This window comes from Rhinopithecus bieti, unplaced genomic scaffold, assembly GCF_001698545.2.
Source record: "Rhinopithecus bieti isolate Rb0 unplaced genomic scaffold, ASM169854v2 scaffold_12049, whole genome shotgun sequence".
Taxonomy (NCBI): domain Eukaryota; kingdom Metazoa; phylum Chordata; class Mammalia; order Primates; family Cercopithecidae; genus Rhinopithecus; species Rhinopithecus bieti.
The window spans coordinates 3,783,278-3,794,165 of NW_016807278.1; the positions used below are offsets into that span (position 1 = coordinate 3,783,278).

Here is a 10,888-nt window from a genome sequence, read left to right on the forward strand (position 1 = left end):
TTGGTGGTGTGTGCCTGTGGTCCCAGCTACTCAGGGGGCTGAAGTGGGAGAATCGCTTGAGCCCAGGAGGTCAAGGTCACAGTCAACTATGACTGTGCCACTGCACTCCAGCCTGGGCAACAGAGCAAGACTCTGTCTCAACAATAAAGTTCAAACAAGCATTTCCTCACAAAACCATGCATCAGTAGATAGTTAAGGAAAATGCCTGTGTTACCCAGTTAACCTGAGATGCTACTAGGCTTACCCCACCATGACACTTTACGGCCCATAATGCCTTAATCCAAATTAGACGTACACTCTCTAATCCTGAAACTGTTGACAAGTGTGATATGACAAGAGTTGGTACCCCAAAGCACAATATCCTATTATTTTCAAACTTTTCCTTCTCCCTACCTGCTACTAATTGAACACTAGGCCCACATCAGCACTTTTCTTTCAGAGCCTGATTCTCTATTCCTCCCACCCCCACTTCAAGAATGCTATGAGGGTTAGGGGTGTCTATCACGACCCCCTCAGCAACCAACAGCCGTTCTAGAAAAGGTGACATAACCCAGGGCTGCCAACAAGAGCAGCTTCCCAGCAGGATGTTCTAGTAACCTTAATGAGGCAGAGAGCAACGCCTCCCGTAAATTCTGGTTGGAAGAAACGATTTAGAGATGGTGGAAAAGTACAACTTAAAAAGCAAACACCACAGGCTCCGGTAGAGCAGGAAAGCAAGCAGGGATTTCTAAATACAGACCTCAATTGTAAGAGTTCACTGTACCTTAATTCTCACTATCATCATTTGCTCTGTCAAAAATAGAACCTTCCATGTCTTGATCCATTCAGAATAAGCCACAGCAGGCACAGCTCTGCTTCCACAGGGCAGCCAGGTCAGAAAGGCCACACAGGGAAATGGAAAAGGCAGCCAGCAGGTTTTCTTAGAGATTATACTCCTCTGGGCTTTTATCCTTCTTCCCAGCTATTCTGGTGCCAAGAAAGCTGCAGGGAGGTCTTTGCTCTGCTCTGAAAAAGCTTCAACTCAATCTTTTCACCAGCAGGGCTGAAGCAGTCTCAGGGCTGTAACTCCCTCTGCTGCCCAATGTTTTCTTTGCATGTTGTGATCAGTTTAATTAATTTCAAACTCAAATGTTAAAAGAACTAATGCAGCCCTTTATTTCAAAATATAATCAAAAGAGCATGAGTTCAGACAGGAGGAATATAGATGGAATGCACGGTTCAAAGCTGGATACACTTCTGCATTCACCTACAAATCTCCTCTATCTCAGAAAGGATTTCTTTTATTCAGTTTCATGAACTGAAACTAGTCTCCTTCACAGGCGTGTAGAAAAGTAGGAGCCAGACTTCTTGGTCCTTCCTCACCCATCCTTAATAACAGCATTGCCTTTAGCAGAACTTAAGGCAGGCCTTATTCACCTTTCAAGATCCAATTTAAGTAGTACTTAGGATGACGCATTAAAACTACCTGTTTACCAGTCTGTTTCACTGTATTGATTCAACACTGTGTCTAGCTAACAGCATATGCTCACTATCTATCTAACAGAATTCTAACTAGAACCATGTGCGATATTGGGGGAAGGGAAACCTGCCCACATAAGAATTCAACCAGAAATCACTGGGGGAAGAACCAAAATTCTTAAGAGATAAGAGTAAGAGACAGGTGTGTTTCTCTAATATACCATTATTCTGCCTAACAATTTACCTACCAGCTGTGCTTGTGGTCCTTTTCAGATTACCAATCTCAGTCTCTTTCCTGTAAACTCTTAACTCATTTTTAAAGTACTTGAAAGGCACTTCATTCTTTGCCTATACCCAAATACTTTTCACATTCTGATCTTAGTGATAAAATTCACAAAGACCTCACAGTGACTCAGTGTTGAGCAATACTGACCCAATTAAATAACGTACCCAACCTATTTAGGTTAGAAACTCTGGTATTCCAGCATCCAGAACCAGAAGTGATGAAGACATTTATTAGTGCAATAACCCCAATTTATTTTTGTGAACCCTCCCCTTCTCCACCTCCCAATACTGGAAGCTTACCTGTCAGGCAGAATTTCTAATCTGCCTCAAAATCTACAGGTCCAAGCTCTGCAAATACCAAGTGCTCAAGGCAACTACCACCCTTCAGAAAACTAAAGTAAATACCAACAACGAATGGTGTTAGTGTGTAAAAACTCTCTACTGATGAATAGGAAGAAGCAATGTAAATTTTTTAATACAAACAATCCCATAGCATTTATTGACATCTTGTATAACACAAGGCTAATCAAAACACTATGAATAAATGTTCATATTGGACAAAGGACATCTAAAAACAAACTGTATTCTTCTCAACAATTTCTCACTTCATTGATCATTTCTAGTTGGAGACACTTTGTAGCAGAGTAATATTATCTCCTTTCAGCATGATCCGACCTGCAACACAAAAACAACAAACGGCTATTTAATAGCCACACACATAGATGTTTTACTCTCAGAATTTTGTATCCAGTTTTTGAACAATATTTTGAAAATGCTTTCTTATAAAAACATGTAAACATTTTCAAGTGTCCATATAGTGAAATGCTTTCTGGCTCCATTAGAATACACTTACCTTTTCAACAAACTAACAAAGGTAGATGATATTTCATGACAAGTATCATTTCTATGAAATAAGTCAACTCAATAGGCCTCATACAACATTTCCCAATGCTGAGTTTGTAAAAGTTTGGAAATGAGTCGTATGTCAAGTTTGGGAAATACAGCATATTATAACTCCATTCTTAAAGCTCTTAGTATATTAAAGACTCCACCCTATCTCTACTAAAAATACAAAATTAGCTGGGCATGGTGGCGTGTGCCTGTAATCCCAGCTACTTGCGAGGCTGAGGCAGGAGAATCGCTTGAACCTGGGAGGCGGTGGTTGCAGTGAGCCGGGATCGCACCATTGCATGCCAGCCTGGGCAACAAGAGCGAAACTCCGTATCAAAAAAAGAAACAAACAAACAAAACTCCACCCCACAATAAACAAACCTATTTAAGTTTTACCCAAACTTTCCTAAGGTTATTTAAGACAATACTTTTCTGAGAAATCTATAAACATCTTCAGGAACACTGGTGTTCACTGGCAGAACAGTTTGAGACGTGTTGATCAACTCCAACAGCAATTAAACTATTCTACTTTCCCAGGCTTCTGCAGGTATTAATACTCTTCTATTCTACAGGATGAATACTACCATGAGAATTCAACAGTTGGTGAATAATTTATAAATAATATGACCTCGGTGAGGCTAAGCTTGCCCTTCCTGGCAAGACATCTTAAAATCTGAAAAACCCAGCTGGGCATGGTGGCTCACGCCTATAATCCCAACACTTTGGGAGGCCAAGGTGGGCGGAATGCCTGAGTTTAGGAGTTTGAGACCAGCCTGGACGACACGGTGAAACCCTGTCTTCTACTAAAACACAAAAAATCAGCCAAGTGTGGCGGCATGCACCTGTAATCCCAGTTACTTAGGAGGCTGAGGCAGGAAAATCGCTTGAACCCATGAGGTGGAGGTTCCAGTGAGCCGAGATTGTGCCATGGCACTCAAGCCTGGGAGACAAAGCAAGACTCCGTCTCCAAAAAAAAAAAAAATAAATCTAAAAAACCCAGGTTTTCATAAAAATAGTATAAGCAGAAAGAAGCTAGCGAAACACCATACTGCTTCTCAGAATCTACTTTCCACATATCTAGTATAGGTTCATGAGAATCCTGAGGGTCTGAAAGAGAGACACCTGAAACCCACCACTGATAAAAGTATTAGTGAGCATTTAACAAATGAAGACAAAATGCCTAAATAAACCTCAAGTGAATGGGATGTTAATAGAAATGATTCAGTGTGTCTTGAAACCGTGAATCCTAAGACCATTCATTAACTGGGTTAAGAAATACCATTCATTGCCAGGCTTAGTGGCTCACACATGTAATCCCAGCATTTGGGAGGCCAAGGTAGGTGGACTGCCTGAGCTCAGAAGTTAAGAGACCAGCCTGGGCAATACAGCGAAACCCCATCTCTACTAAAACACAAAAAATCAGCCAGGCGCGGTGGTGCACGCCTGTAGTCCCAGCTACTCGGGAGTCTGAGGCAGCAGAATTGCTTAAACCCGGGAGGCGGAGGTTGCAGTGAGCCAAGATCGCGTCATCACATTCCAGCCTGGGCAACAGAGTGAGACTCCGTCTCCAAAAACAAAAGAAAGAAATACCATTCATTGTTCAAGTAATTTTTAGTTTCTATTATGCGCCAGGCATTGAGTTAGGTACTGAGCACACTAGGGATCAAAAAAGGCATGATTCATGCACTTACAGTGAAGCATCTCATAACAGGAGAGACATTAATAAAATAATTTCAATAATAAATGTTTTACTACAAACTCAGGGAGCACATAACCCCGCCGCCCCCATCCCCAGCAAAATCAAATTAAACTCTGAACTTTTTAGAACAGGGCTTCCTAACCCCTGGGCCACAGACCAGTACCAGTCCTGGTCCCTGTTAGAAACCAGGTCACACAGCAAGAAGTGAGCAGTGGGCAAGGTGGCGGAGCTTCATCCGTATTTACAGCCACTCCACATCACTAGTATTCCTGCCTGGGCTCTGCCTCCTGTCAGATCAGTGGAGGCCTTAGATTCTCATAGGAGCACGAAACCTATTGTGAACAGGGCATAGAGGGATCTGGGTTGCACACTCCTTATGAGAACCTAATGCCTGATGATCTGTCACTGTCTCCCATCAACCCCAGATGAGACTGTCTAGTTGTGGGAAAATAAGCTCAGGGCTCACACTGATTCTACATGATAGTGAGTTGTATCATTTCATTAAATATTACAATGTAATAATAATAGAAATAAAGTGCACCATAAATGTAATGTGCTTGAATCATCCAAAAACCATCCCCCACACTCCGGTCCATAGAAAAACTGTCTTCCAAAAAACTGGTCTCTGGTGCCAAAATGGTTGGGGACCACTGTCTTAAAAGAACTGATATTTGATCTAAAGACACAAGGAATATCATATACAAAGATTAATGGTTGGGCAAATGTGCAGATTCAAAGAACTGAAATAAGGCAAGTGTTGCTAAAGCTCAGAAAGTAAGGCACAGTGATATGAGATGAGCAGAGGGAGATAAGACTAGATCATGAAGATCATTAGATTTGCAGAATCATTAGATTTTTTTTATCCTAAGAGCAACAGGAAGTCACTGAAGAATTTCAAGCAAAGGGATGACATGTTCAGATTGGTGTTTTTAAAAGATGACTGAGGCCTGGAAAGCAAACTGGAGGTTGCTGCAGAGAAATCGATTAGTAAGCTGAATTGGAAACTAGTGCCATTCAATAAGGCGGGAAATAATAATGCAATAGCTCTAAACAGTGTGAGTTGGAATTGAGTTTGCTTTCTGATATGCTGACTTTAAGAAGCCTTTGAAACATTCAAGTAGAAATGGTGATTAGGCTCAGACTTGGGAGTCCCAAATTTGGGAGGCAATATACATAGATGGTAATTGAAGCTGTACTCCAGTGCCTAGGGAGACGATACTGAATGACAGGAGGGCCTAGAACCAAGCCTGGAGCAACTCATTTAGTGACTGGGTCCCAAAGAATGAACATACAAGTCTGAAAAATAGCCAGAAATGAAAAATAAAAACCCAAGTATAGTATCGTAGAGCCAAGGTGTGATACTGCAAAATGTTTATTTGGTCTTCAATCCCATACAACTCCTAAAATTCTTAGAATCTCTAAGGTGTTGCCTTTTTGTATGCTAATGATTGACTGACGGCCAGCAGCCCCTGCAAAGTTTCAGCATTGGAGCTGCTCACTGAAAGGACCAAGGCATTAGTGAGGTCAGACTTTCAGCCCCACCCTCCAACCCAGGGAGGAGGAGAGGAGCTGCAGGTTAAGCTGATCACCAATGGCCAATTTATTCAGTCAGGCCTACATAATGAAGCTTACATAAAAACTGAAAACAATGGGTTTCTGACAACTCAACATATGGAGGTTCCCAGAGAGCGGTGAGCTTGTAGAGGGCACAAAAGCTTCGCATCCCTTCCTATATGCCTTGCCCTGGGCATCTCTTCATCTGTATTCTTTGTAATATCCTTTATAATAAACCAGTAAATATAAGTGTTTCCCTGAGTTCTGTGAGCTGCTCTAGCAAATTAATTAAACCAAAGGAGGGGTCATGGGACCCAGTTTACAGCCAGTCAGTAAGAAGGACAGGTAAAACAATCTGGAGCTGACAATTGGCATCTGGTGGAGCATCGAGGGGCAGGGAAGGCAATCTTGGGGATTAAGCCCTCAACCTCTGGGAATTGACACTATCTCCAGGTAGACAGTGTTAGAACCGAACTGAACTTGACGACTCTGAGCTGACGTCCACTGCCGAACTGACTGCTTGCTTGGTGTGTGGGGAAATACGCCCACACATCTGGTCACAGAAGTCTTCTGTGTTAATTATTGTCAACTGAGGAAATAGAAAAATCTACTTGGGTCCCCCCCCCACTCAGACAAGGGAACAAAGCGCTTTAAGGAGGGAGTGGCCAACAGTGCCAAATGCTGTTGAGAGTTTAATTAAAATGAGGACTAGCACTGATCATTAGATTTAACACCACTAGTCTTTGGTTCCCTTGGTGAGAGCTCTCTGGGCAGAGAAGCCAAAATGGAATGTGGTAAGAAGTGAGTGGTACAGAATAATTTCAAAAGTGTACCACTACTCTGAATAATAACTTCTCAAATGCAAAGTAAATTCAAACATGAACTGAGTTGCAGGTCACTGAATTCTGCAAGTGAATACAACATTTCTAGAATTCTGTAAGACCACTTATATCCTTACCCAGTTGTTTTCTTGACTTTGTTTTAGAATGAATCTCTTCTGCATCATCTAATACAAGGTTCATATATTCATCAAAACCCTAGAAAAATAAACAAACTGTCATCGTCGAAGAAAATCACATCCAACCCATTTTAAATGAGTACACCTATGCAGATAAAAAATCCAACTAACTTCAAAGATTCACTCATCTCAAGCCCCGCACTCCACCTTCCACCTAAAGTCTTTTTTTTTTTTGAGAAAGGATCTCACTTTGTCTCCCAGGCTAGAATGCAGTGGTGTGACCTCGGCTCACTGCAGCTCAACCTCCTGGGTTCAAGCAATTCTGCTGCCTCAGCCCCACCAAGTAACTGGGACTACAGGGCGCACCACCATGCCTGGCTACTTTCTATATTTCTGGTAGAAACAGGGTTTCACCATGTTGCCCAGGTTGGTCTCGAACTCTGGAGCTAAAGTGATTCATCATGCTCGGCGTCCCAAAGTGCTAGGATTACAGATGTGAGCCACCGTGCCCAGCAAAATATTTAAAAATTAGCTGGACATGGTGGCGTATGCCTATAGTCCCAGCTACTAGAGGCTGAGGTGGAAGAATCACTTGAGCCAAGGAGTTCAAGATTGTAGTGAGCTATGACAGCACCTGGGTGACAGAGCAAGACCCTAACTTAAAAAAAAACATCACTTAGGGTAGCCTGCTATCCCTATTTAACCCCACTGAGCTCTATTCAGGTATCACCTAACCCACAACAAATAATTCCATTAGTCCCCACCCCCCCAATTTCCTTTCTTCTGTCCCCTCTCTCCATACTAACATCGTTGCTCAAATATATATTTTTTCAAATAATTTTTAAAAGTTAATTTTCAGCCAGGCGTTGTGGCTCATGCCTGTAATCCCAAGACTTTGAGAGGCTGAGGTGGGAGAATCACCTGAGCCCAGGAGACCAGCCTGGGCAACATAGTGAGACCTCGTCTCCATAAAAAATAAAAATTTAGCAGGCTGTGATGGTGCACGATTGTGGTCCTAGCTACTTGGAAGGCTGAGGCAGGAGGACTGCTTGAGCCCAGGAGGTTGAGGCCACAACGAGCCATGACTGTGCCACTGCACTCCAGCCTAAGCAACAGAACAAGGCCCTTTCTCAAAAATAAAATACAAATTTTCTTCTCAACACAGACAGATGAAAGAAAATGAATTAAAAGTTAATTTTCCCTATTAAAAATTACCCAATCCTTACCTATCAGCAATGAAAAAAGGCTAAATAGCAGCCCCGAAAACCTTTGCTTAGCTTGGATCTTTCACTTTTTATACACTGTTCTGGCTAGTCACTTTCTGAGAAATCTTTTTCTATGACCAAACTGCTATGAGATAAAATTGCCTGGATACTCACAATGATACAGCCTTCTATCCGCATATTCACTTGCTCGTAGAGCCACACCTGAATCCGCGATCTCTGAAATAATCATAAAAGTGAAAACGTTAAAAAAAGAAAAATAGGGCCGGGCACAGCGACTCACGCCTGCAATCCCAGCACTTGGGGAGGCCCAGGCAGGTGGATCACAAGGTCAAGAGATAGAGCATCCTGGCTAACATGGTGAAGCCCCATCTCTACTAAAAATACAAAAAAATTTAGCTGGGCGTGGTAGCACACGCCTGTAGTACCAGTTATCAAGAGGCTGAAGCAGGGGAATCACTTGAACCCGGGAGGCGGAGATTGCAGTGAGCCGAGATCGCGCCACTACACTCCAGCCTGGGCGACAGAGTGAGACTCCGTCTTAAAAAAAAAAAAAAAAAAGAAAAGAAAAGAAAAAAAAAGAAAAAGAAAAAGAGGCCAGCTTCCTCGATTCACACCCGTAATTCCAGTACTTTGGGATGCCAAAGCAGAATAATTCGCTTTGCGGCCAGGTGTTCAAGATTAGCCTGCGCAACATTAAGCAAGATCTTGCCCCCCACCCCCCCTCCTTCCAAAATTGAAGTATACAAAACCTAACCATTTTGGTCAAACGACAAGAGAAATATGGCTCCTAAAAAAAACTGTAATGAATGTAAGTCAAGAGTTTTAACTAATTAGCCCATATCTAAGAATTATTCACCAGTAATAATAAACTCAAAGAGAATTTTCATTTAATAAGTTCTATATTGGAACTACATAACTTAATTTTCCTGTGATCTTGGGACTCGATATTTCTTACTGCTTCTGGTTTCAATCTATTTAAGAGTGAAAGTTTTTGACAGCATAGCACAAAGCAGCAATTTCTAATGACCAAGGGCTTATCTCCTGCAGCAAAATCCAGTTCCAAAACAAAGCTTTCTCATGTCACACACCTAACAACCAGGACAAGAGCCCTCAATTCAGGTGGTTAAAAATTATTATCACCCGAAATTAATGTTTTTCAGTTGTGTTGTCACATTATAAAATTTAAGTTGCTAAAGTTTCCCCAAAGGAAAGTAGCTGCCACCAAATTCCTCTGAAGCTACCCCTTCTTTCTTTTTCCGTCTTGAAGTTTTCCAACAGGTATTAAACACCACCTCTTGACATGGTTTAAGTTGGTTGGGTTTTTCTTCCAATGTTTCATCCTAAAGGGGAGAGGTTCCAACGTTCTAGGCATAATCACTACTAACAAAACTACTGATGCCCAAATACCATGCTCAAGTCTGCTGATAATACTTTTGGAATTAAAAGTATTTTGATCTTGCAAAGTAATAATACAATTCTTTGCATGTTGGGAAGTGGCATGGATACACACCACTTCACCACATTAGTGCTTTCTCAGTACTCCTTCCCCTCGATTACCCTCCAATCTCCAGTTACATCTATTTTTAAATTCTAGAACACAGTGATTGCTCAGGTTAACACAAAAAACTAAATCAGTTCATTTCTTATTTAAAAAGTAGTTACGAAAAAAGCAACTTACGTACATTTTGTAAGTATCTGAAGATGAGGTTCTGCACCACAGTGGCTAAGGAAAAAATACAAAAGCAGCATAGACTCTGCTTCCTGAAACAACTGGACGACCCTGTTCCCGTCTCACCTTGGTATAATGAACGCGAGGTCTGGTGCTTACGCAAACAAAAAGTGCCCAGCTGGGCATTCATTAGGGGTCTTCTAAAGATTAAAGAACATCTCTTCCACTTTCATTCCCCTGGAGTTTCCCGAAACCTTTAACTCCCGTTTTCACTCCGCACCTAAAGTTCTCTTCCCTCCTTTCGCCGCCTCCATTCCTGCACTCCCCACGGCAGGGGTCCACCCAAGACCACCTCCCCACCATCACGGTTCTTCAACTACCCGCGCTTTCTTCCAGTTTTGGTCGCCCCGGGGGCTCATGGGATGTGGATTCGTACTCCGCTACCCCAGGCCTGCTCTCAGTCTGCGCCTTCGCACCCCGTATTCTGGCCCGAACCTCCCAGTCCTAACATCCTGCGTAGGATACGATGGGCTGCACCATAACCTTCTGTACTTTCTGGCCCTGGCCACGGTACGCCATGGTGAAACTTCACAAAGAGCACAACCTCACGCAGCCTCTGAGACCAATTTCCGGAATAAAGAACCGGAAGCGGAAGTGTGTGAAGGTCACGCGGCGACAAGGGCGGTGCCTAGGAAATGCCCCTCTAGCCACGAAGTCACGTTTCTTCGCTGCATGGCCTCCGAGGGAGGCCAAACTGAGGCGGCTGCGCTGTGGAAGGTGGACCGGTCCTATAGCGCCACCTGGAGGCAGGCGGGAGGAGGTGCCTTCGGTTGCGGTGTCCCCAATTTCTTTTCTTTTTTCTTTTTTTTTTTTTGAGACGAAGTCTCGCTCTGTCGCCCAGGCTAGAGTGCAGTGGCGCGATCTCAGCTCACTGCAACCTCCGCCTCCCGGGTTCAAACGATTCTCCTGCCTCAGCCTCCCGAGTAGCTGGGACTACAGGCGCGTGCCACCACGTCCGACTAATTTTTTGTGGTTTTGGTAGAGACCGGGTTTCACTATGTTGGCCACGATGGTCTCGATCTCCTGACCTCAAGATCCGCCCGCCTCGGCCTCCCAAAGTGCTGGGATTACAAGCGTGAGACACCGCG

At 43.1% G+C, this 10,888-nt stretch overlaps 1 protein-coding gene across 3 annotated transcripts; it reads right to left on the reverse strand.

Annotated features, from left to right (window-relative positions):
• Positions 1 to 1,131: 1,131 nt before the first annotated feature.
• SNRPE (small nuclear ribonucleoprotein polypeptide E) lies at positions 1,132 to 10,394 on the reverse strand. 3 transcript variants are annotated; one of them, XM_017881064.1, is made up of 5 exons: positions 10,266 to 10,394; positions 9,754 to 9,780; positions 8,225 to 8,287; positions 6,846 to 6,924; positions 1,132 to 2,418 (listed from the first exon to the last, which is right to left on the reverse strand). In XM_017881064.1, exons 1-5 carry the CDS (start codon positions 10,317 to 10,319, stop codon positions 2,363 to 2,365), a joined length of 279 nt encoding a protein of 92 aa, XP_017736553.1. In that variant the 5' UTR covers positions 10,320 to 10,394; the 3' UTR covers positions 1,132 to 2,362. The 3 variants fall into 3 exon arrangements, with proteins under 3 accessions (XP_017736553.1, XP_017736556.1, XP_017736554.1); XM_017881067.1 differs by having other exon boundaries at positions 9,754 to 9,794; positions 10,236 to 10,388; XM_017881065.1 differs by lacking the exon at positions 10,266 to 10,394 and adding an exon at positions 10,021 to 10,129 and having other exon boundaries at positions 9,754 to 9,794.
• Positions 10,395 to 10,888: the final 494 nt, after the last annotated feature.